General features: G+C 40.6%; 1 protein-coding gene across 1 annotated transcript; it reads right to left on the bottom strand.

Annotated features, from left to right (window-relative positions):
• Positions 1 to 262: 262 nt before the first annotated feature.
• rars1 (arginyl-tRNA synthetase 1) lies at positions 263 to 26,940 on the bottom strand. Its single transcript, XM_037749071.1, has 15 exons — positions 26,782 to 26,940; positions 24,619 to 24,753; positions 23,531 to 23,725; positions 22,880 to 22,988; positions 22,064 to 22,164; positions 21,375 to 21,496; positions 20,767 to 20,887; positions 19,659 to 19,788; positions 19,449 to 19,553; positions 18,878 to 19,056; positions 17,830 to 17,939; positions 13,438 to 13,543; positions 6,031 to 6,203; positions 2,766 to 3,013; positions 263 to 622 (listed from the first exon to the last, which is right to left on the bottom strand). Exons 1-15 carry the CDS (start codon positions 26,824 to 26,826, stop codon positions 513 to 515), a joined length of 1,989 nt encoding a protein of 662 aa, XP_037604999.1. The 5' UTR covers positions 26,827 to 26,940; the 3' UTR covers positions 263 to 512.
• Between the last annotated feature and the right edge of the window lie 518 nt (positions 26,941 to 27,458).

Below are 27,458 nucleotides of genomic sequence, written 5' to 3'. Positions count from 1 at the left end.
CTGTTTGTATTTCTCCGTATATTGAGCTTTTTGATAGTTTAACAGTATTTATATAGCACTTAAACATGCTTTATAATGTAAACAAACTGAAAATCTGACTTTTTACAATATGGGACCTTTAATTATGACATTTTTAACAAGGCAACTAGTAATCTGTAACCTATTACATCTCATAAGTAACCTTCCCAACACTGATGGCCGACCGTTATTGTATCATCACATTATCAATCCACGATTTTAAAATAATCAACAGCAGACTGGGTGATATTTTGGTTTCGGTTCTTTAATAAAAAAAAGAAACTTCACGAGATGTTAATTAATGGATTTAACATTATGTGTTTTTCCTCTCAGGATGGATATAATAACTTTAATGGATATTCATTCTTAAAGTCCGGTGGCTGTGACGTGAGTGAAAGAGACCGTTTACTGTTTATCGTCCTCCCGTTCCTGTTCTGGTTGAACTCGGATGCAGACGGACAACAGACGGAGGCGGGGTGTGGATCGCCGTGACATCACATCCTGCCGACGGGGTTGATGCCCAGGATGTCGAAGCATTTGGCCATGGTGGCCGCGGTGGCTTCACAGAGCAGCATCCTCCACATGTTGACCTTCACCACCTCACCTGCAGAGAGAGAAAGAGATTTCACAGGTAAATACTACAGTTATAGGAACTATAGTCGAGCATAGTCTGTGGACGGGGGCAGCAACAAGACGGATTTTAGCCTCCTAAAGGAATCAATATCTTGCTGTCAGAAAAAAAAAGCTCAGATTAGAATAAAGTTTGAAAAATTATTATTTGTTTAGGACACACAAGACGGGGTAAAACCAACATTCATTTTTATTCACGTCAGTCAGGACGGTTATGGGGCCCATATTGTAGTCTGAATTTGGCATAATAGATAAATAACAGATTCTGAAAAGAACAAAAAGAAGACAGAAGACATGAAAAGAGAGAAAATAAACAGACATACTGAGAACGTCTGGCAGATCGGAGAGATGGAAAACATACAAGAAGAGTCAAGAGGTGAAGCCCAGAACGATAAACAACAAACAATAAAAGGTCAGAGGGCACGTTTAATGATGCTGCCGTCGAACACAGCGGCAGCCGACAGCATCAAAATGAAAATCAATGACCCGGACATCTGCATCCACACGCAACATCCATGACGGTCCACCCCCATCGGGCCAGATTGCTACACGGAGCAGAAATCCGATAGAAATTAAGTCTGTAATGAGCAGCAGAGGGTGAATTAAGCAGGCTGTTAAAGGGGCGTGGACGTCGATGATCATTGACGGACAGCAAAATTAGTTTGTAATTTTCACAAACAAGCAGACGCAATCAAAGTGTTCAGGACGACGAGGCCGGAGAGCTGCTGCTGCTGCTGAAGAGAGGCTGATGAGAAGGAAGATAAAAAGAGGCCGAGAAGATCCTTTCGGTTTGAAATATGTTAGGACACCTGCAAGGACATTATTAGTTGTAGCTCACACGACATTTATTAATTTAACTTTTCAGTTTTTAATTTTTCTGAATTAAGGGCTGTATTCACATAACATGTCTGCTGCGTTTCTGCTGCTGCTGTCAGCTTTTTCTTTCTACATAGAGTTTGCCTTTCATAATTCACATTTCATTTCATTATAAATATCATTTATATTTATTTTAGACAGAGAAACGTTAAGAAACGTGTGGTAATTTGTAAATAATAGTAATAATCCACAATTAAAACCGGTATTATATTCATTCATGGAGCTTAATTCCAAGTCACTGCATGTTCTACAACACTCTCCTGCACATATTTCAGAATAAAAGCATTGTGTTAACAAATGAAGGAATTCTGTCCACAAAAAAAACAAACACTTGAGGGCTTTTATTTTGAAATGAAAGCAGGAAGTGTTGATTTAAACCCCGTGCTTTATTCATTCATTAAGCTTAATTCCAAGTCACTGCATATTCTACAACACTGTCCGGCACATATTTCAGAATAAAAGCCTTGTGTTAACAAATTAAGGAATTCTGTCCACAGAAAAAAAACCCGATTGATGGCTTTTATTTTGAAATGAAAGCAGGAAGTGTTGATTTAAAAGAAGCCGCTGCAGTGTGGCTGCTCTAACCTGTTAACACGGACGCCAAAATAAAAAACAACAGGTAACGCAGCCGCCACGAGATCCTGACGTTCCCAGTGTGGATGAGGCTTTAAGGCTTAAAGTAGCTCCTAAGTGGCCCAGTTGGGACTAAGGTTTTGACCTAAAACAAAACATTTTCTAGCACTAAAACTAGCTCCTAAGTCTGACAGAAGTTAGATGTAGCCCAGAGGTCTCCTGTGTCGCTATGAGCTGCTCATATCCAGTCAGCTGCTGCAGAAAACGTCCTCACTTTCCAAAGATAGTCTCATTATTAAAAGGTCTAAAACTCAAATTGGACCTCACAGAAATAACTGTGCAAGTACACACACACTTTCCATGAGTCTGATCTGTATACTTTCTAAAATGATATAAAATAATAACCAGCAGCTGGGGTTACTGCCACAGCGCTAACTGAGAATTAGCATAATTAAGCAGCTCTAAACCTCAAGTTGTGGCACTTGAGCGCGCCGCGGGGATCAAGCGCTAACAGGAAGAAGTGGAGGGCTAACAGCGTTCAGATGGCTTTTAGTGAAACCCCTCTCAGAGTGAAACCTCCTGTTAATTGTCTGACTCCCATCGCCAGCAGAACATTGAGGAGTTTCTGCTCTTTTGACCTCGATGTCATTATAAAAAACAAAACGTACCGGTCTGTCTGTCCTTCTCAATGCAGTAGCAGCTGTCGTAGAACTCCGTGAAGGTGGTGGCGAGCTCGTACAGGTAGTCGCAGAGCGTGTGGAGAAGCAGGTCGTCCAGGATCTTCTGCAGGATCTCGGGGAACCGGAGGATGCACTTCCCCAGCTTCCACTCCTTCTCGTGGTCCAGCAGGACCTCCGAGGTCTCGGCTGCTTTCCTCAGCGTGGCCTCGTCGATGTTAGCCAGGCGAGCTATGGACCTACAGGAAACAAGAAACACCATTAATAAAGATATAGACCTATCCAAACATGTTGGACATCAAAGTATCACCTAAAAGAGTTAGTGTGAAGGTTTTAACGTATCATTTTACCCATTAATATTATGAAAAATGTACCCTAATATTAGCTATTATTACCTTGCTATAATCGCTGTAATGTGTGTTAAAGGTCCCATATTGTAAAAAGTGAGATTCTCATGTCTTTTATATATTATAAAGCAGGTTTAAGTGATATAGAAATACTGTGAAAGTATCAAAACTCTCAATCCATGGAGAAATAAAAACAACCCGTATTCAGAAACTGCGCATTTGAAACAAGCCATTAAGATTTCTGTCCATTTGTGATGTCACAAATATACGATATTTAGCGTAAACGTTCTAAATGTGTCCAAGTTTATTTCCTGTTGCAGTGTATGTAAATAACATCAGCTGACAGGATGTAAACATGGACCCAAGCTGTTTCCTAGCAACGCAATTACGTTTAAAGGCGCTAAAACGGAGCGTTTCTGATAGAGCGAGAATACAGGTATATTCACACAGACAGTATGAGAAAAATAATGTGTTGTTTGAACATTAAAGCATGTAAACATGTTCCAGGAGAAACCCTAAATACAAGTATGAACCTGAAGATGAGCACGATATGTCCCCTTTAATGAATCTCTTTTCATGGGGAAGAAAATGGCATCAAGACTAATCTTAAAATAGAAAGCAAACCAAAAAAAAAAAAAAATCCAATGCAACAATAAAGTTTCTTTCTCAAGTTATCAAAAAATAAAAATAAATAAACGTTGGTGTAGCAGCAGAAAGATGTGGATCAAGGTACAGCGCTCCAGTCATTACCAACAGGAGTCGCTTTCCTTTTGTGCAAGAGAGAGAAGAAATAAGTGAGGCTGAGTCACAGCTGCGTTTCATGTCAGCACTTCTGTGATGGTTAAAGTTTCCAGATCAAGAGAAAACGGGGGTTGTGCTCAGACCAAAAACTAAATAAAAACAGTTTAAAGTATTCAAAGCCGCTCAGCGCGCAACGTGCACACACATTAAACGCCTCTAGTCGAGCTCATTTAAAGAACTTAGTCACACAATGTGGCTATTCTCTGCTCGTCTGTTTTATAATCGTTATAATATAAACTAAATATCTTTGGGTTACTATTGGTCAAACAAAACAAGTCATCTGTAGACGTCACTTTGTGCTTCTGGAAACGTGGACCAATACTATAATATATATAGTATATAGTATATATATATATATCTATATATATATATACTATTATATTATATTATTTATATATTATATTATATTATTTATTGATATATATACTATAATACTATATTATATTATATTATTTATATATATATATATATATGTGTGTATATATATATACATATATATATATATATGTATATATATATACACACATGTAAACATTTTTTTTCACAAGCAATAAAGAAAATCATTTTTGACAAGGATCCCTTAAATTATTATTAAACTTTCAAACATTTTTCCAACTTTTTTTTCAGACTTTTCTTTTAAGGACTTTTTTTCATACTTTTTTTCCCAACTTTTTTTTCAGACATTTTTTTCCAGAAATGTTTTTACGGACATTTTTTTCCAACATTTTTCAAACTTTGTTTTTCAGACTTTTTTCAAACTTTGTTTTTCAAAAATGTTTGCAGACATTTTTCAGACTTCTTTTTTACGGACATTTTTTCATACTTTTTTCCCCAACATTTTTCAAACTTTTTTTTTTCATACATTTTTTCCAGACTTTTTTCTGAATCTTTTTTTACGGACATTTTTTTCATACTTTTTTTCCCAACATTTTACAAACTTTTTTTTCCAGGCATTTTTAGACTTTTTTTCAGACTTTTTTTCCAACATTTTTCAAACATTTTTTTTCAGACTTATTTTTCAAACTTTGGTTTTCAAAAATGTTTGCAGACATTTTTCAGACTTTTTTTTAACGGAAAAATTCTCTGATTCCAGCTTCTTAAATGTGAATATTTTCTGGTTTCTTTCCTCCTCTATAACAGTAAACTGAATATCTTTGAGGTGTGGACATAACAAGACATTTGAGGACGTCATCTTGAGCTTTGGGAAACACTGATTTTCCAACATTTTATAGACCAAACAACTAATCGATTAGTCAAGAAAATCATCAACAATGAAAATAATCAGTTGCAGCCGTAGTGTTTATATTTAGTAGAACCTCTGAGCATGACGCTACAAGCGGCGTCCGTTCTGTTCTTCATTGTTTCCATTAGGACGCTCCGAGTTGAACATCCCCCCTGAGGTCCGTCTGTGTTTCTCTCGTCTTCTCTGACACTTCAACACCCACAGTGGGGGGGTGGAGCTGCCACCAGTGAGTGCTCTATTGACTAAATGCAGGAACATCGAATCCTCTCAGGCGAGACCGCTCAACCCCCCCCCCCAACTCTCCTACGCTGAAAAAACAGAGATCAATCTTTGCCGGGCATCGTGCCACCCCGAGTCTAACACCTCCAGGGAAGCTGCAGAGGACGGGGGGGATCAACGCAGCGCTCTGCAGCCAGGAAACGGCCACTCGATACAGCGGGGATAAGGGGTGAGGACAAAATTGGGTCTCGCTGACTGGAAAGACCCCAAAGACTAATCCCCTACCACAAGCTCCCACGAGGGGCCAGCGAGGCTGATCTGATACGGGTAATGAAAGTATACTGGTGCTCGTAGAGAGGCTCTCTAACGGGGAGTGGAGGAGAGGACAGATGAGGGGAGAAACTTGTCTGAGGAACTCAATTTAACTTTGAAGATACTCGTGTGCCCTCGTCCACAGCAGGACATTGCTTTGCTTCCGTGTGGTAACTCCTGTCTGCTTCTCCCTTTAAATCAGAACTGAACCTCAGCCTACAAAACGTATTTGGTGGAATAGCTGAATGCTTCCAGTATTTTAAACTTGTGCATCAATGCAGCCGCAGAATTCACATCTCAGTAATATGGTGAACGTTAGTTAGTGAGCCCTCACCTGATGCGAGTGTAGGCGTAGAGGAGGTACGCCGCCGTGTTGCCCCGGTCGTCCAGCATCTTGTCGAAGGAGAAGACGTAGTCGTTGATGCGGTTGTGGGAGAGGTCGGCGTATTTGATGCAGCCGAAAGCGACGGACCTCTGGGCTTTGGTCAGCTCCTCCGGGGTCAGCACCTGCAGGATAGAAAGTGAAGTTTCATTTAATAAAAACAGACTTAAAGACAAGGTAATACCTGAAGGCTTTAAAGATTCTGATAACTCTGGAGCTTCTTATCAGCTTGTAATTACTGCAGGCGGCACGTCACCTTCTGTTTCTAACACTAAAACCAGTGAGATCAATTTAATCCAAATGATGAATCTAATTTAGTAGCTTCAGGCAAAGATTAAATTGACTTATTAAGCCATTGACTTCCCTTGAATCTGTGTGTGACGTGTCTGATACCACTGGGGGAGTAAATGGAGTGAAGAAGAGGAGGAGGGTGATGCAGAAAGTTTTATGATGGTGATTCGAGAGGAAAACTTCCAGTGAAGCGGAACGTAACCGGACGGAGGAGATGACATGACGGGCAAAGAATGACAATAAATAAAGGGGCAGGTCATAACATGACATATTATATTAAAGAATGGGAATAAACAGGACAGGAAGATTAATTAATCCAATGTAGCAATTTATAAATACAGATTAAAACATTTCTCTTTTCATGTGCATTAATGTGTTTTTATTCTGTTTTATGTACTTTTTCTTTTATATTTCTTATCTTTTAATTATATTATTCTGTTTATTTTATGTACATTGCACTATCTTTTAATTATATTTTATAAGTGGATGTTACGCCCCCGTGTATGAAATGTACTATAGAAATAAACTTGCTATTAATATAATATAAATGGTAATAACTTCTGTAGTTGTTTTGTCCTGTTCTGTTTTTAAGTCTAAAGGCTGCTTGATAGCTGGGTTGGTCATAAAGTCGTAATATTACAAGAAAAAAAGTCGTAACTTAACGAGAAAAAAGTCGTAATATTACCAGAATAAAGTCGTAATTTAACGAGAAAAAAAGTTGTAATATTACGAGAATAAAGTCATAACTTTACAAGAAAAAAGTCTGCCACTCATAATAGAATATATAATATACATATATTGTATTTTGTTTCTTTCATTTCAGTGTATACATTTAATAAGAATTGTACAAAAATAATTAATGTAAAAAGGGTTAAGTGCAATAAGCTAAGGCTTCAGCCTACACCTTTTCCGTCAGTATAAACTTGCTCTGGTTAATAACTATTTCAAAAGTAATGACTTATTATTGTTTTCATTAATTTTTTTATGTGCGTATTTGAGTTGTATAAGTTTGAAACAACCAAAATAAACTAAACTAAAATCAGAAGATGTACATTTATTGTTGGTTTTCTATCAATGACAGTGTAAGTTGTGTGTCAATTTTGCTTGCTGTTTTGATAATCCTATAATTGTTTGACAGTTAATTGATTAATAAACTAATCGTTGCCTCTCCGGTTAAAGCCCCAATGATGAGCCATAGCAGGACAGGACAGATCATAACGGATATAAGAACAAAAGGTGAGGGAGCGGTACGACACTACAGGACGAGACAGAACAGAACAGGATACAGAATTAGAAAATGGGACAGGATTAAATAATAGAAGAATAGAGCAGAGTATAATACAACACAACTGGAGGAAACAAAGCGGCGCAGGCTGAGGTTGGTGGAGGCCAGGGGTTTCAGGTTTGTTTTAATGAGGCAGGGTTAGCAGATGGTAGACGTGGGCACCGACCCAGACAGACAGAGCAGAGCACCGGGCCAGAAGGGCCTGCGGGGGAAACGGCGCTGGCACCGCTTTCCCACAACCTTTCTCAACATTAAAATCATTGCAGTTCAACTGGAAGTCACTGACTGTTTACACTGCACCAAGTACCCCAGATAATACTTAACCAGGTCAGGTTGGGAGGTTTCTTTACTCCGTTTTTATCCCTCTGCAAGTTTAATTTCAGAAACCCTCAATATGAGAAGTTGCACTCAAATGAGAAGGAAAGCGAGGAGAGGTTTCGCCGTGTGAAGTGAAGGGAAAACAACAGCTAACGATAGCCTGGGGATGAAGAGGAAAGGCTTTGTGAAACAGATCATTTCTGGGTTGAATCCAGAGGCTAGAGCTGGAACAATCGAAGGTCAGGAGGTGAACAAAATAACACTTCACATTCCTGAACATACACTTCTTCTAACAAGGTCCAGCTGAGCAGCACTGGGGGGCAGTGACGGTGTGTTGCAGCAGAGAGAGGGAGGATCCCAGCAGCTGAGAGTCAAGGTGTTGCTTATAAAAGACTTCCCTGGAAGAAGAAGAAGAAGAAGAAGCTCCAGAGGAAGAGGCTGTGGTGAAATCTCACACACAACTAATGGTTTGTGATGATTTCAGAAGCTAAATGTCAGAGAAAAACAAGCAACATCAGGCGCCGAGGAATTCAGTGGAAACACTCTCAACTCATGGAAGTAGAAAACAGCAGCAGCGAGTCTTCAGGGACGGCAGTGATGTTTTGTCTGGACTGAGCTCTCGACAAATACTGGATGGATTGCTGTAAAATGTGGTATTGACGTCCATGTTTCCCCCCGAGATGATTCCTAATGACTTTGGTGATCCCCTGACTTTTTAATCAAGCGCAATGCAAGATATTTGAAGATGTAATCTTGAGGTTTGGGAGCTTGTGATGGGCATTTTTCAAACTTTTCCAACATTTAAAGCTGCAGTAGTCAGTTTATGTTTGGCATCATTGGGCAAACATCCCATAATAACCTTTCAGCATATTGTAATTCAAGTGTTCTGAGAGATAACTAGACTTCTGCTCCTCCTCATGGCTCTGTTTTCAGGCTTTAAAACATCTAGCCCGTGACGGGAGACTTTGACCAATCACAAGTCATTTCATTGAGAGAGCGTTCCTATTGGCTGTGCTCCGGTCATGTGACCAGAACTTGGCGTTCCTTTACAAACGTTCTCATTTTACAGCTAACCCGTGCACTACAAGATGATTCTGAAAACATCTGAGGAGAGAAATAGGCATTAACGTAACAGAATATTGATTCATATTTGATCAGCGCTGCCTAGTTTGACCGTTTGGTCGGAGTTCAGAGTGATTGACAGCCGGCTCTCATAGACGGCAGCTGGACAGCAGACCTCAGATCAGCTCTGACTGCTTGTTTTCCTCCGGTCTGTGAAATCTTGCAGATGCCGTTAGGAGCACCGGAGGATACAGAGGAACATGATTTTTTTTTCAGGTTACCTGTTTCATGTTCTGTCACCATATAGTGACCGTTTTATAAAAATAACTTTTTTTTAATCATATTTGCTCCAATCTCGCCTACTGCAGCTTTAAAGCATGTTTTTTAAAAGCTAATTGACAGATTAATCGGTAATAAAAATAATAATTGTAGCACTATTTTCAGGTATGTCAAATTCACTGGATTAGCCAAATACTTTTCCTATCTACTTAATTAAATATCCAGAAAATGTAATGACAGTAGAGCTGCAACGATAAGTCAATCGACAGAAAAATAATCACTAACTTTAAATTTTGATAATCGATTAATCATTACGGTAATTCCTGTTTTCAGCCTCTCAAATATGAAGATTTCCTGCTTTTCTCTGTTTATTATCATATTAAAGTGAATATCTTTGGGGTTTTGGACAAAACAAGACATATAAAGACATCACCTTGGACTCTTAAGAGACATTTTACACTATTTTCTGACATTATAGGAATCGGATTAATCTAGAAAATAATAAAGTCATAATATTACAAGAATAAAGTCATAGGTTTACAAGAAAAAAAGAACAACTAGATATCTGGAATGTGTCTACGAGGCATCGGCGACTTGCGTCTTGGAGCAGTTCTTGCATGACTCTCGAGCGCCGATGAGCCAACGCTGATTTGCCTCTGATCTGAGGCTTTTATCAGGGAGCAGTAAATCAGATCTAAAGTCGTGTAGTGTGAACTCGGCAGTAGCGACGAGGGCTGCTGCTGGAGGAAATGAAGGAGGAGGGAGACAGTCTTTCTCTTCTTTCGTCATCATTTAGACGTCAGAATGCGTCTCGTGTCTCGCCACTGATTTACGTGTGAGGGCGGATTGTTTGGCAGCATTTCCGGGCATCATTTTGTGAGGATATGAAACTCTAACACTTTTTACTTTTAAACATCATTAAAAATAAAGTTGCTCTCTGCAGTAGGACACATTTTGCTGTCTCATAAAACGGAGAGAGAGAAAGGTGACATTAATAAAGGGCAAAGACATTACACTTCATTTTCTCTTTCCTCTTATTGCTGTCTAGCCATGCAGACAGATTTTGGGTTTTATTTGTCTACGTTTTTTAAGATATTACTGTCTGACATTTCAGTCTGCACCCCGATACAATGGAGGTTAATTTCATTTAGGGATGTGTGCAGAATTTCAACATCATAAAAATCAACTTTTCAAATTGAGCAGGAAAGTTAATGCTTGACCTTGGGACTCGTAGTTTGGTAAATTAGTCATAACTCACCTGAGACCACGTTTGAGCATTTGTGCAAACTCCATTTGTTGATAAGATTCAGCTGAAAGCTCTGGAAAAAAGCTAGTAAGTCAACCCAGAGTAGGGATGGGAGTCAAGAACCGGTTCCAAATTGTCTGATTCATTGGAACTGTATGCCTCCGAGGTAGGGCTGATTGTATCGTGATATTAGACTAGACATCGTCTTGCATATCTAATATTATAGTAAAGTCATTTTCTGAACTTACCAGACTGTTCCAGCTGTTCTATTATTTCTCTTCACCCACTTGGTCATTATATATACACTCACCGGCCACTTTATTAGGCACACCTGTTCAATTGCTTGTTAAAACAGATAGCTAATCAGCCAATCACATGGCAGCAACTCAATGCATTTAGGCATCTAGACGTGGTGAAGACGACTTGCTGAAGTTCAAACCGAGCATCAGAATGGGGAAGAAAGGGGATTTAAGTGACTTTGAACGTGGCATGGTTGTTGGTGCCAGACGGGCTGGTCTGAGTATTAAACTGCTGATCTACTGGGATTTTCACGCACAACCATCTCTAGGGTTTACAGAGAATGGTCCCAACAAGAGAACAGATCCAGTGAGCGGCAGTTGTGTGGACGGAAATGCCTTGTTGATGTCAGAGGTCAGAGGAGAATGGGCAGAGTGGTTGGAGATGATAGAAAGGCAACAGTAACTCAAATAACCACTCGTTACAACCAAGGTATGCAGAACACCATCTCTGAACGCACAACACGTCCAACCTTGAAGCAGATGGGCTACAGCAGCAGAAGACCACCCGGTACTAGCAAGGTGTACCTAATGAAGTGGCCGGTGAGTGTATATGATGGCCATTCCCAAGTTGTTGCAGCGATTTTTGGGTTGATTTGTTACATTTGGTGATAAATTTAACCATTTTTTACCACTCAAATTGATAAAAAATGATCAATAATCCCTCCAAAATACCATGTTACCACACGAGGATGAATTCTACAGACTTTGGTGATGCTCTGAATTTCTTATTCACCCACCACCAACAGGATGAACACCGGAACAAAAAGAAAAAAAAGCACGGCACATTAAAACTGAAAAGATTAAATTGGGGGAAAACAAACTTTTGGAGGACAAAAACAACAAAAAAACAAAGAAGACATCCCCGGCTGCAGCGCCTCAGGAGCCGTGTTGTTGTAATCACTAATATGTAACTCTGAGGTGTTTTATTTCTAGCCTGCTGTTTCATATTTAATCATCTGTAGGAAGTCGGCTTTCTTTCTCTAATTTCTCCTCCGGTTACCGTGGTTACCGTCAGAATATTATGCATCATTTGAGTATCAGAATCAGTTTGTATTAATATCTCCTGTCAGAGGTTTAATCTTTGAGAAGCAGCCGTTTAGTAGCAGGGATACCTTCCATTGAGCAGCTCGTTATTTGCTTCCCTCGTGAATGACGAGGATTATTTTACGGTAATGACCGTCTGACTCTACAGTCGCCATTAAGTCTTCTCGCCCTCGCCCTGCACGAACCGAGTCAAACTCTTTCTGATCACATCCAAGAGAAAAGACCACGTCTGAAATATATGAAAAGACGCCACCGGCATTTTTTCCTTCTCATCTGCTGAGCTCTGAGGATGGCTTGAACTATATGTGGTCTCTCTTGAACACACACACTCTCGCTTTTATTCTCCTCTTCCTCCCCCTTCATCTTTTCATCATGCTCCTCTTTTCTTCTTGTGAGCTTGAACCTCTTCCTGTCTGCAGCCACACTGGTGGCTTTTCTGTCTGTTTTGATTGCTGGAAACACGTCAGTCTCTGACGGATGGAAATGTGATAATAAAAGAAATGGATGATATTCGTCAGAGTGATCGTCACCTGATTAGCCAATAGAGCTGGATTATTACCTGTTTGATAACACGAGAAAAAAAAGTTGTAATATTAGGAGAATAAAGTCATAACTTTACGAGAAAATAACACATAAAATTACTACTTTATATTATGACTTTATTCTCGTAATATTATGACTTTATTCTCGTAATATTTTGACTTCATTCTCGTAATATTTTGACTTTATTCTCGTAATATTTTGACTTTATTCTCGTAATATTTTGACTTTATTCTAGTAATATCATGACTTTATTCTCGTAATATCATGACTTTATTCTCGTAATATTTTGACTTTATTCTCGTAATATTATGACTTTATTCTCGTAGTATTACGACTTTTTTTCTCATACAATTATGACTTTATTCTCGTAATATTATGACTTTATTTTTGTAATATTTTGACTTTATTCTCGTAATATTATGACTTTATTCTCGTAGTATTACGACTTTTTTTCTCGTACAATTATGACTTTATTCTCGTAATATTATGACTTTATTCTCGTGATATTACGACTTTTTTTCCCGTAAACCTATGACTTTATTCTCGTAATATTTTGACTTTATTCTCGTAATATTACGACTTTTTTTTCGTAATATTATGACTATTCTTGTAATATTACGAGGGGTTAAAGAGCCGCAGGTTGCAGACCCATGACCTATAGGAATAAACAGTAAAAAAAAGTGTGTGGAAACTGGTGGCTATTTTGTGAACACCAACAACAACATCAGCAATGCGTCTCGCTCATGGTATCATTTACTGTGTATTTTTCGTGTGTGTTTTCGTGACAAAACGTAGTTTGGAGACCTCATCTGGGATTCCTCCTGGTGAAAGATCTTGTATTGTGTGACCTCCTGTCGCCGTTAAGTCATGAAGTGTGAAAAACCACGCCGACTTAAAGACGATTACAGCTTAGCGTAGCGTGAACAATACGGCGATCTGACGACTTTGAAAGTCTTGTAGTGTGAACTTTGCTTAAAGAAATGATCTCTCACCTTGTCTCTCTCCTTCTCTATCAGTTTGTCCATGCACCTCTTCAGTCCCTCGTCCAGCAGGTCCATCAGCCTCACCGTGTCTCCGGACCGAGTCTTAAACTTCTTCCTGAGCAAGAAAGACGAGAAGAAAAAAGTTCAGTTCACTAAGTCAAGAAACCACAAAACATACAATCTGGGACATCAAATAAAAGATTAGGAGTTGGAACTTTCCAGGTACTGAGGTTTGATTTCCTGTCGCCGATAGCTATCATGACAAACCATTTGGATTAACTCCGCCTGCCGACACCTCGGGGCGATACATTTTGTACCAATCAACCAAATCAGATGAGCTTTACAAGCAGAACACGAGCCAAAAAATGTAATAACCCCACTCTTTTTCTCTGTTTCCTCGCAGCTATAACAGCTCCCCCCGTGGCTGCTTTAAGCCCTTATTGTCTGGATGAGCAATTATAAACACAGCATGATAAATTTCCAAATGGAGTTTGGAGTAGCGCAGACATTTGCGGGGCCAATTTACGCCCCCTCAGGTTACTGTGGGGCGTTTAGCAGCACTTAGTTATGGCCTCTGCGAAGCGTAACATCAACCTCCTGCCTGGGCTTGGCTCTTCTTCTCTGGACGATTGATTAGGAAAAAACAACAGCGTGACAGATAGTGTTCAAATTATAGAGCGTGCTCAGCCATCAGCTACACGGTAATCACCGCTTACTACAAAAGGGAATAAATAATACACGGGGGATGTACAGTACACACACTGGAAGTGGGACAACGACACCGGGATTGAGAAGAGGAGTGAAGAATGAGAAGGATGAGGACGTGAACGAGAAGTAGGGCTGCACAATTAATCAAATATTAATCGCAATCAAGATTTTGGCCTCCTACAATTAAATGAATCGACTGCGATATTGGTGTTTCCGCTCATAGAAAACTCTGCTGGATGTCAAGATCGAGCGGTTCTTAAAGTAACAGCCAGCCAACGGTTGGCCATCGAAATGTTTTGGCTTCACTTTTTGGAGAGCGGTCGTGCCGCTGAGCGTGCACCAAACAGCCTGCAGCCCGTGAAGAAACTGCTCCATGTGCTCAACCGGAAAAAAGGCAAAAACATCTCTTGGAAAACGGGGGGAAAAAACAGGATAGTGGACCCCATCAGGAAGCAGCAGAGGAGCTTCCACCCTCTCAGCATGAACAGGGCTCAGGTGGATAACTTCAGATACCTCGGTGTTCACATCATCATCATCATCATCATCATCATGTCACGGTCCTGCCACATCAACACCCTGGTGAAGAAAGCCCAGCAGCGCCTCTTCCACCTCAAACTTACACTCAGGGTGCTCAGGAACTTCTACACCTGCACTACAGAGAGCATCCCGTATGGGAGCATCACCACCTGGATGGGAAACGGCACCAGGCGGGATCTCTTGGCTCTTAGGAGGGTGGTCCGCTCAGCTGAGAGAACCATCAGGACCACCTCCCTCCACAATCTGACATCAAACGATGTAGGAGAAGAGTGAAGAGGATCGCCGGGGACCCCAGTCACACCAACAACGGACTGTGTTCCCTGCTGTCTTCAGGGAGACGCTATCGTCTGCTGAAGGACAATACAGAGAGGATGAGGAGGAGTTTCTCCCCTCAGGCAATCAGACTGAGGATCTTGAGCTCCGTGGCGCGGCGCATCCTATGTGTACAGCCCGAAAGGACGCAGGCAGCACTTCTCCTGCTTCCTTCAAAGTTAAAATCCAAAATTAAACTAATGCTCTCACACATCTTCTCAAGACTTGACTATTATAACTCCGTCCTTTCTGGCAAAAGTCACTCTCTCTCGCCTCCAACTAGTTCCGACTGCAGCAGCTTCTCACCGGTTCTAACAGACCGACATCACATCACAACAGTCACTTTAATAAAGCACGTCTGAGTCTGGGCCTCGCGCTACACGGCGGAGATGTTGACCCTGTATGATCCTGAGGTACTGTAGGGCTCTTCTGGCTTGTTCTAAAGTCCAGGCTTAAATCTAAAGGTGACCCTCGGCTTTGGGACGACCTGCCTGCGGAGACGAGGCTCGCAGAATCACAAATTCTGTAGACTTCATTTATGTGATGTCGTCTTTTTATTGCTTCAATTCGTTTTATTTGTATTTAATTGATACGTTCTGTTATTGTTTGTTTGACCTCACTGTTTCTGTTGTTATATTGCCTTGTATTCTTTTGTTTTTAAATATGCTATATAAATAAAGTTATTATTATTATGGGGTTAATTACTGGGATTAAGGAACACAAATGCTTACCATTAAAATGACACAATTTGATCATTCTTCCTTTAAAAAGCTGTTAATTGTGTTTTGATTTCTTACATAACTGACTCATTTTAGTACAGAGGACTACAAACTGTGTGGCTCTCTAATAAGTTCTGCTTTTGAAAGTCTCAATTTGCATCTTAGAGTCTAACTTCAGTCTCAAATCTCAAAGTCCGACCCGACTCGACGAGCCATCTTTCAACCGCTTGGTTGAAGTCTGGCACCGTCGTTGGCTCCAGTTGGCTCTCATCAGCAGCCGTTCGGCCAGTTGAACATGTTGAATCTCTATGTGGGAGGAATCCAGTCTGCTCAGCCTTGAACAACAGTCATCTCAACCAGTTCTTCCCTCATGTTTAATCATGTTTATGCCAATAAATGTGACTGTTTTAATTTGTATTTCAAGCAAACGATGAGACTGTGATCTGCTGTTTGGACAACACATTCAGACTGTTATTTACTCTCGCACAGCCAAAGAATAAACTATATATATATACCAATAAACTAAATAAATAAACTCATGTTGGCGTTGTCCAACTTTTAATTACTGTTGTCCACCTCCTGCAGAACTTTTCCGTTCCCTCCTGCACCGTCACATGCTGAGTAATAACAGCTCTGCATCCTCGTGTTTGAACCGACAGTTCTGACAGTCTGTGGAGCCGCAGCAGCAGAAGCTGTATATTTTACTTTTTTATTTGTCTATACAGTCGTGTAGTAAAATTCAGTTTTTTATGTATGATAATAAATGCAATAAAAACCTGAAGCAGTGGTGATAAAGACACGGAGTGAAGGACATCAGATGATTATAGTGTGGTGGTGGTGGTGGTGAAGTCGGAGTCTTTGTTGCTGCTCTGATGACGGTGATTTGGATTCCTCTTAAACTGTTATTAGTCTGTACACAGCTACAACACTCAGTCCGTTAACACTCTCAGTGTCGGGCATTTTACCGCCACAGATCCTCCACTTCCACCTATTTTAACGGACTGATTTGTGGATTCATGTAAAAGCATGTGTCCTTTAACTTCCATAATGCAGCCTTTGTTTTTGGGACAATTACAGCTTCACCTGTGGCCGTTAAGTCAACGAAAGTCAGCGTCCTGTTGCTCGCGCTTGTGCTCGCTCTACATAGACATGAACGAGCATCGCTCAACACAGTGAGGAGACACACGTCAGCTAAAAGCACAATATCACTCTATATTTCAGCTGCTTGGCAGTAATGTTAGCTGACCAGACGAAGGTCTCTCCATGAATCAATGCTGATCCTAGTGTTGGCTTTTCCTGCCTCAGCCTCCCGACCGCGGCCGGAGGGAACAGGGGAGACACCGGAGTTTTGGTCGGAGACGATAACCTTTCTCTCTGTGGAGCCCCGTCACTTCACAAGACACGGGAAACCTCTGTTGGTCTGGAGGAGCTGCAGCAGTTATTTCTGCACAAACGTCCACTGTACATTCACTAGATATTCTCAGAGCTAAACTAACTCTTCTGCAGTGTGGAGTGTGCGCGCATGCACGTGAGAGTGAGAGCAAAAGAGCGAGAACTAGCGTGGTGTGTGAGTGAAGGCAGGCAGAGGAGCAGAGGAGCAGAGTACAGCAGAGACTCCGGTCCTGGAGACCAAAGCTACGGTCTCCCCCGCGTCCTCCGACCGCGGCCAACACTGTTTAACAGACGGGCTTCACTAGATACAACCAAGAGGTTTTGGTGCTTCCCTGTAGTTTGTGTTGGAGTCTGAGTCTGAACAGTGTAGACACACGCGAGCACGCATGGGACACCGACCTACAATGATTTATACGTGTAAGAAGTTACAAACAGTCCCTTTAAAACACCAAAGTCACACTATTGTGACATAAACAAACTAACCCACAGAGGCCGCGGTAGACTCCTGTGTTCTGCAAGATTAAATTACTGTTTTTTGTCAAAGGAGTCTGGTGGCTTTGAAGAGAGATTACCCGTCAGAAAGGGCTCTCTGACGACAAGGTAAAGCAGTGGAAAGATTCTTCGATTGGTGGACGACCTTTTCTCCTTCTGAGCCATGCCTGTGGGCCTTTCTTTTAGTTGGCTAGAATATGTTTTGCTCACACAAAGAGTCATCTGTGTGTTTTAAACTCACTTGTCTTCCCCCAGCACCACTCCAAAGCCTGCGTGCTCCACCCGGGTCACCTGGGGGTCGTACCAGCCGATCATCCGAGCTGCAGCGAACACCACCTGGAAGTGTACGGCCTGAAAGACAAATGTTATAATGTCATGTTATACTGTCCAGATAAAGAGAAGACTTCCTTTACGTCAGCGCTGCTTTGAGCTCGATGCTAATTTCAACAAACTGATGCAATGCTGATAGTAGCCGGTATAATGTTTGCCATGTTCATCACCTTAGCCAAAGACCAAAACAACCATTTAGTCGACTAACGGGGGCATCAAGCCTTACTCAGATGACAGCTTTATTTTCAGTCAGTCTGCAGACAGTGAGCTCTGTCTTCCTTCTCTTTTACTTGCTTCTGCTGAAAATGATGATGTCTGTCTTCATAATAAACATTTTAAAGCCCAACTGGCTGTCTGAGACACAGACGATGACCTCTTTAGGTTTGCAGCTTCTGACTTGTGTAGGAAGAAGCACCAAATGATGCTTTTTTTAGAGATTCATTTAAATCATGAATTCTAAGTCTCGATGTCGTCACGACAACGGTGAAAACATCTTGTACCATTTTATCTACAGATGCGGGAGTTTGCAAGAAACCAGATACCGCTTCATCTATATTCTCACTACATCAAAAGGTAAAGTTTTCCTGAAAACAATGTTTCTGTATCTGCTTAAATACATTTTTTTAGGATATGTTTTATTCCCTAAACAACAATTTGTCTTTCATGCTATGCCACCACTGTCAAGACTGGAAAACAAAATCTGAATTTAAAGTAGATTTGTGTCCTCCTTCACCCCCCTGGAGAACAACAAGTTTCTGCTACTTGAAGTCGTGCAGAACAGTAAACTTACAGGACAGACACCGCTGTGAAACAAACGGTCCCTCTGCTCCCTATTAAAGATTTTAACTTATACTTTCCCTTTGTTTACCTTTTTACTTCCTTAGCTTTTTTCTGCACCTCCTGTATTTGTACACTCTGTCATCCTTCTATCTGAATCCTCTCTCTCTCTCTCCACCCACCTGACCGCTGTCTGTGACGTAGATGATCATGTCGGCCTTCTCGACGAAGAGTCTCTGGTGCAGGGCGGCGAGGTCCGACGTGTCGTAGGTGTACCCGCCGTCCGACTTGACGACGGTGAGGGGGATGGACTGACCCGGGGCGAAGACGATCTTACGGCCCTCGTCCATCTCCGTCAAGCCTGAGGAGAGAGTAGAGAAATAAGATAAAGGAAAGATGGATGGATGGATGGATGGATGAGTGAGGAGAGGAATAATTTGTGTATAAGTGGAGGGAAAAAAGAGAAAGAGGAGATAATGTGTGAAATGGGGAATGAAGAAAGAGGAGATGAGAGGCACAACATCAGGAAGGGACAGCTAAAATATGGAAGAAGACATTTATGAGTCAATGTTGCCCCCTTGTGGTCACATCAGGGAACAGCAGACTACAATTTCAAAGTATGACAATTGATTGTCAGTGGTTTACATTTTGTACTACCATGTCATTTTCAAGTGTCTTCATCATTGCAAGTGTTAATTGTAAAAGAAAAAGAAATGTGTCTCTTGTGACCTTTGACCTGCTGCACACACTGACCTCTCTCATCGAACTCCTTCACCACCTCTTTCATCATGTCCTGGTAGTACGACTCTCCTCTCTCGATGATCGTGATGTCCAGGCAGTCGTAAACCTTCTGAAACTCTAAAACACAAACACAAGTTGATTTAGGATGAGGTTGTATTCAACTCTGTGATGAACCCATTGACCCTCACCCTATCCTAACAGATGAATTCATAAGCGGCCTACCTTTCCTTGAAACATCACAGATGAGTTTCCAGGCTTTCATGAAGTCGGGCTCTTTGCTCTGCAGTCTGACGACACACTGGTACGCTCGCTTCTTAAAGTCCTCCTCCTCGTCAAAACGCTTCTTCGACTCCTGATTGAGGGAAGAGGGGGAGGAGGAGGAGGAGGAGGAGGAGGAAGGATGTGGGCACGGAGAAAAAGACAGAAAGGAGAGAGCAGAATGAGCAGGGTGGAGAATGTAAGAAGTAAATGAGGTGTGGAGAGAAATGAAGGAAGACGACGGCAGAAAGATAATGTTCTGCGTTTATACGTAATGTATTCACACACAATACATGCAAAGTGTGTTATAGAAGTGCTACGCTGCAGGAACATAATGCTACACAGAATATTCTGGCATCAACTAAAACTAAATGTTCACTTTTTATAATTGACGTCAAAACTAAAAGTTTACTTTATTTATTAAACCATGTCCCTCCTGTGAACGTCACACTGTAATATCAACAAATAATCCTAGACTGTATATAAGAAGTGGACGTAGTCGCTGTGGCGTCACCCGTTGGTTTGCGGACGACGGTTTTAAAGACTTGAGTTTGGCATTTTGGCCGTTGCCATCTTGGTTTTTTGCAACCAGAAGTGACACGAGAGGATGGAGGGAAGTACAACCAAACACTGTCACCTATTGTCTACAACAAATTGAAGTCTTAAATTCACTCATATGATATTAGACAGGTTGATCATCTTCGAAAAAGAAACAAAACATGGTCAATACTCCCTCAGATATCGTGGTGGACAGATAGGAAGTTATGGAACGCCAAAATACACATCATCAAGAGCTCGGTATCGTTAGAAAAATTTTAAAGGAAATTGTTATCGCATTAATTCATGATGTCTAATTATTTCTTGGCGTATGTATGCACACATGTATTTTGTTGTATTTTTCAAAATATGTCAGCCTAGTTTTCTTATTTTTTTCCTTTCTTGTTATTGTTTGTTTTTCTTTTTAGGTTTCTCTTTATGTGTTTTTTCATTATTTGGATTTTATGAAGTTGTATCTGTGTGCAAATAATTAAAAAAATCAAAATCAAAACCACAGATGGGAGATTTAACTGACTTTGTAGAAGGCCTGCAGGTCACCGATGGGCGGGGAGGAGGTCAGGTAGTCTGGGAATTTATCCTGCAGGTGAGCGATCAGCATCCCAAACTGGGTCCCCCAGTCTCCCACATGGTTCAACCTGAGAATGGCATAAACAGTGAGTCAAAACTAAATACCAGAGACGCGTTTTACTTTCTGACGCCCATACATACTGATGTGCATCAGAGAAGCCCGTCAGCACTTTGGTCCAGAGTAAGATGTCTTAATTACTGGCCAGAATATCATGCTATTTGTTGCGGATATTCAGGGTACATCTAACACCACTGTCAAATCAAAAGTTCACCTTCAACATGTTGATACAAGAGAAATTATCATGAAAACTGAACCAAAGATATTCATGATCTCCAGTCTTAGCATGTTAGTATGATAAATCTAACATGTGCATACTAGAATGCTGAGGTGTGGACTGAAGTGGCTGTAGACTTTTAGTCCTGTTCCTTCTCAGTCAGACAGAAAGCCTCTTTAATACCAGTGAGCAGCGTTCAGTGAGGTTAGTGTTGTTCAGCGGTGTGTGTGATTCGTGTTTCAGATGCAGCAGGTTTTTGTGACCAGCGAGTGAAACTGACCTGACGACGTCGTAGCCCAGAAACTCAAACAGACGACACATGCTTTCCCCGATGATGGTGGAGCGCAGGTGACCGACGTGCATCTCTTTGGCAATGTTGGGAGAGGAGAAATCCACCACCACCTGAACAACACACACACACACAGATTAAACAATAAATAACAATAAATACAAACCTGTGAGACATAGAACTTAACCAAACTTCTTCCTTCTCAAACTAAAATGTGTGACTCAGATGACTACATCACTCTTCTACACACATCTGTTCACACATCTGTTCACACATGTGTTTTACTTCTTGTCTAACGCTTTATTTTTCTCATATGAGCTGTGCTGCAGCTCCTCCTTTCACCCTCTGTTTGAGCACCTCCACCCGTCCTTAAGTCATTAACTCGTGGGAGAAAACTATTTAGATCAGACTTAGGAAATGGATCACCAGAATGTTTTTCCCTCGCTTGCCTCTCAGGGCTTTTCGTACTTACACCATATCGACAACAGATTGGTCAGCCAAGTTTGTGGTGCAGCAGATGGAACAGCTCACGACGCTCTGATATAGAGACCAGCATGTCTGAATGTTTTATTAAACTAGTGGGACGGTTTTAGTATCACACATATAGATTCCACTTCTGGTGATTTAAAGCTGTTAAACATATCTGGCTTCATGCTACATGAGGGAGGAGTGAGACGTACCCTCTTCCTGGAGGCCAGTGGGGGGGGCTGCACGCCGTTGATCAGCAGGTTGCTCAACAGTTTGGACACAAACGGCCTCTTCAGGTGGATGTTGATGAACCCTGAAGACACAACAGACGTCAGAGGAGGACGATGAGAACACAGACTAACACTAGAGAGTAAGGACTCCGGTCGAACATCTGACATTAACTTCTGACTGACCATCTGAAAAGCTTAATCTAACTATTGGATTTCCACTAATACTTGTAATCTAGTCAGGAACAGTTTGTGTACTTAGAATACCTGGAAGTTTATGCTGATAAACTGTCAAGTTGTGCGTTTCTGCTCGGCTGTAAGATTTCAATTTCAACCATTTTCTTGACAAAATTACATACATACTTTTCTGATTTGAGTATTTTGTTTATTCTTCTTTTTCAAGAATGTTGCTGTTAAAGCATATTGAAGTTATTTAATCTTGTAAAGTTGATGGACGCTTAATAGCATTTTCAATTTGTGATATATTATTATGGAAATCCAAAGAAATCTACTTAATTATTGGTAGTTTTTTTATTTTATTCAGAGTATTTGCAAAATGTTTCATTCATTCACAAACATTTGTCAAAGGCTGCACTGACATTTGACGGACTATTATAGACCTAAAAGTCTAAAACACAATCCATTTAGTCCATGCAGAATGAATGATGAATCAATGTGTGAATATGTATGCAATACCAAAAAAAGTGCAGGACGCAGCGAGGAAAAGACGGCTAGGAAATCTCTCTTCAGTTTCCGCACATCAAAGAAAAACTCTGATAAATGAGTCAGACGTTTTAGTACCTGGTCCTGCGATTTCAGTTTTCTGGACGAATTCGTTGTCCGGAAGATTCTGGATGATCTTCTCTGCGATTTCCCTCGGGTTGATTTTCATTCCCTTCGCCTTCAGCATCTGGAACACGACAAAGTCAGAGACGGTTTGACTTTAAAATGTCTTAAATGAACTGATACAAAAAGTACTAATATCACACTTTTCATCCCATAAAGATATAAGATCAGCACATCACTGCAGATCTCACGGCTACACAGTGTGTGTTTCATAAGTGTAATTTCAAAATTTGATGTATTGGATTTTCACAGATGATGAAACAACCACAACAGAACAATATTAAACGATGCACTGTTAAAATGAAACGCCTCAATTAGGGTTATTCAGGACTCAAATATTTGGGTATTCGTTTGCTGGGTAGGTTTTCTGTTTTGGCATTCAGATATCCGTTTTGTTTTTTTAATCCCTCGGGATTACCAAGATGCATAAAACACACCAAACCTTTTGGAAAATGCTTCCTAATCAATATCAAATAAAAATACAAACAACAAAACTGTAGAAAAACAAAAAATATATGCCTTTAATAAACCTAAAGCGTGTTGCAGCGCTATAGTCTATCTTTCATTTAACCACAGTTAGAGAGTAATTGAATTTGGCAGTCTAACCTGAGCCATGGCCATGGCACTGTTGCACTGGTAGTCTCCAAACTTGGCCTGCTGGTTGGGCGCGACGGACACCGGAGGGTTGTCCAGCTCCGGGCAGGAAGCCCGGATGGCCTCGCCGAAAACCTCCTGGAGCTGCTCGTTGATGTTCATCATGGATTTACCGCAGTGAGTCGTCTTCTTCTCCTCCTGCAGGCTCTGAGGACACACAGCAGCACGTCAGCTTCACTGACATTAACATAACGACGAGGAACACACAGGGAGAAGGATTTAGAGCTGTGATGAAGAGCAACATAATCTTTTTAGCCACATTCTGGCAACGACGGCGACTGTTGGAACAAACGTGCTGCAGATGGACAGTTGAGAAGCACGTTTATGATGCAGGAGGAGTCTGTGCATCATTTTAAAAAGGCGTCTCAGCTGGCACATCCATGCTTTGTTTAAAGGGACTGTTTCTAAGAATCATAATGTCTTGTTAACAGCGTCACCTGTGGCCGTCAAGTCAACTAAAGTCAGCGTCCTGTTGCTCGCGCTTGTGCTCGTTCTACATAGACATGAAGGAGCATCACTCAACACAGTGAGGAGACACACGTCAGCTAAAAGCACAATATCACTCTATATTTCAGCTGCTTGGCAGTAATGTTAGCTGACCAGACCAAGGTCTCTCCATGAATCAATGCTGATCCTAGTGTTGGCTTTTCCTGCCTCAGCCTCCCGACCGCGGCCGAAGGGAACGGGGGAGACGCCGGAGTTTTGGTCGGAGACGATAACGTTTCTCTCTGCGGAGCCCCGTCACTTCACAAGACACGGGAAACCTCTGTTGGTCTGGAGGAGCTGCAGCAGTTATTTCTGCACAAACGTCCACTGAACATTCACTAGATATTCTCAGAGCTAAACTAACTCTTCTGCAGTGTGGAGTGAGCAGCATGCACATGAGAGGTGGAGAGAGAGAGAGAGAGAAGGAGCGCGGTGTGTGAGTGAAGGCAGGCAGAGGAGCAGAGTACAGCAGAGACTCCGGTCCTGGAGACCAAAGCTACGGTCTCCCCCGCGTCTGTGCCCCGGCTGTAAGAAAAAGGAGCGCAGTCTCTCACCCTCTTCAGGATGTTGAGGCGGTACTTCAGTTTGGTGTTTTCATCCCGCAGCTCATCCAGTTGTGGAGACGGACTCAGGGTCTGTGAGTTTTTTAGACTCTCGATCTCTGCAGAGAGACTCCGGATCTCACGCTCCTGTAAAAAAAAAACACATTTACATTTGTGATAACTTCAATATTTAGAAAATAATCTAAAGAACATGCTGTCATAGAAGTAAGACAACAAATAATAAAAGGTGCGACAAAAAAAATCTTACAACATAAACAACATTATTTCTTATCAGTAAAGTAGATCATTGTGAACCAACTGTAATGTTTTACTCAGGAAACAGGGAGTTATTTAGTGACACAATTGTGTATTTTGAGCCAGGAGGAACTCTGATAATATCTTAGGCCATAGGGAGTTTTATAGCAAGTTGAGTATCAGAATGAAACCAAAAGCTGCCTCACTATCACACAACATGATGCAACAAACCTTCACATTACAAACCGACTGTGAACACTCCCTGAAATATATGTGCACTTTAAACTCTCCCTTGAAATCAAGACTATGTTACATTTTGTTGGCTGTATTGTTATTGAATATATTTCATCAACTTACTCATTTGACAGAGAACACACACACAAAAAAAATCTCTCTGGAGCCACAAAACATTTGAGCACTGTGATGAAGGTAAAAAATCTAACGAAGTAGTGATTTCAAGGGAGAGTTTAAAGTTCACATATATTTCAGGGAGTGTTCATAATCACTTTGTAATGTGAAGGTTTGTTGCATCATGTTGTGTGACACTGAGGCAGCTTTTAGTTTCATTATGATACTCAACTTGCTTTAAAAAACTCTTTATGGCCTAAGTCAGGGGTCAGAAAACTTTACTATCAAAAGAGCCATTTTCGAGAAAAATAATAATAATAATAATAATCTGTCTGGAGCCGCAAAACGTGTGATCATTGTGATGAAGGTAACACAGTTTATAGTCTAAGTATATAGAATATAAGTCTAATGCAGTGAGGGCCAAAGAGACAATGTATTACGGAGTATTAGGGCCACATTGAGGGAAAAAACATCTGAGATTTACACAATAAAGTCAGAATATTACGAGAATAAAGTCAGAACTTTACGAGAAAAAAAGAAAATGATATGTAAAATTACTACTTTATAATATTATGCCTTTATTCTCATAATTTGAATGGGTATTTTTCACTATTTCCTGACATTTTATGGAATAAATGATCATCAATTAATTGAGAAAGTTGTAGACAGATTGATCAACAATGAAAATACTCATTAGTGCAGCCTTACAGTCATATCTAGATGATGAAACCAGATGTTTCCTTGCATATTGACCACCTATGATCAATAACATCATGTAAAGGGCAGCTGGGTGTACCTGTAATATGTAGCTTTCCTTTCAGCTTTATTTGACTGATAGCATTTATAAGATATATACAATGTGTGAGTACAGACTGTTCTCTGGAGTGGATAGGAACTAACTCACACAATACTCCATTTAAACATCAGCTAATTTATATTTCATGATCCTCAATAGACTCTAATTTATATTATATTCCCTTTATTCTCAATAGACTCACATACATATGATATTCTTGCAAATTCGGCTTTAAAATAAGACATCATGTAACAACACAACGCTTTAAAAACACTCTTGAAAGCCACATCTCCATACTGTTACTGGATGGTCGAATGAAATGAAAACCAAAACCAAAAGTGTATTAATTTAATAAAATAAGTGGTGTTTGGTGTGAGGATTATTAGCCGAATTTAAGAGAGATAAACACTTACTTAGAATATACTCTTTATTTTGTTCAACCATGTAGTTATTTTCACTGACAAGCAGAACAACATTAAATTGAACGTTTGTCAAATGAAGTTTGGCACTACTGTGTGTGTGTGTAGCAAACATTTAGAAAACCCACATCTTAAAGTGTATTAATTTAATAAAATAAGTGGTGTTTGTTGTAAGTATTGTTAGCCGAATTTGACAGAAGTGAACACTTACTTAGAATATACTATTTATTTTGTTCAGTCATGTAGTTATTTTCAGTTATAAGCAGAACAACATTAAATTGAACGTTTGTTTAACGGAGTCTGGCTCTGCTGTGAAAAGCTAACGTTACATTCCTCTCTAAGCCAGCCGGTTGTTACCTGTTGTTGTAGTCGGGCTGTGTACTCGGTTAAAGGGTCTCCCATCTCTTCTGAATCACCGGAGAGGAACTCTTCAGTCGGCTGGATGCTGTGATGAAGAGGAGGAGGAAACTCGTGGCTGATGACACAAACTGAGAGAGGAACAACTTTAGAGTGTACTTCCGGTTCTGGAAACGACATCTTCTTCGTGGGTGCTGGCGGGGTCGCTCAACCGTCATAAAGGAGGACAGCGCCACCTGCTGGATCCTGTATGAGCAGCAACAACATGGCTTTACAGTCCACCAGGCTACACTACATGTAAAGGTAAATATTGTACTTTTTATTGCACTTAATACATTTAACAGCAATAGTTACCTTTTTATATTAATATTTCACATGCAAAAACACATAAGCTTATAAAATATCACACATTGTTACAAAATAAAACCAGTAGCACTAGTATATGCTTATATACTTATACTAATATAGTATATTTTTTGAATGCAGGCAGTAAAGTAAGTAGTTAGTCAAATAAATTTTACTTGTTTGATTATGAAACATAAAATTAAGCCCCTGATACAGTCATCTGCATGCCGCAAACATTTTTTTATTGAATACATTTTAAAAGGAAAAACTGAAGTAAAATGTAAAGACAGGTAAAGAGTAAAACATCTAAAATAAAATACAAGATCTTCCCC

Source organism: Sebastes umbrosus, chromosome 17 (assembly GCF_015220745.1).
Source record: "Sebastes umbrosus isolate fSebUmb1 chromosome 17, fSebUmb1.pri, whole genome shotgun sequence".
NCBI classification, from domain to species: domain Eukaryota; kingdom Metazoa; phylum Chordata; class Actinopteri; order Perciformes; family Sebastidae; genus Sebastes; species Sebastes umbrosus.
This window is presented reverse-complemented; position numbering and strand designations above follow the sequence as displayed.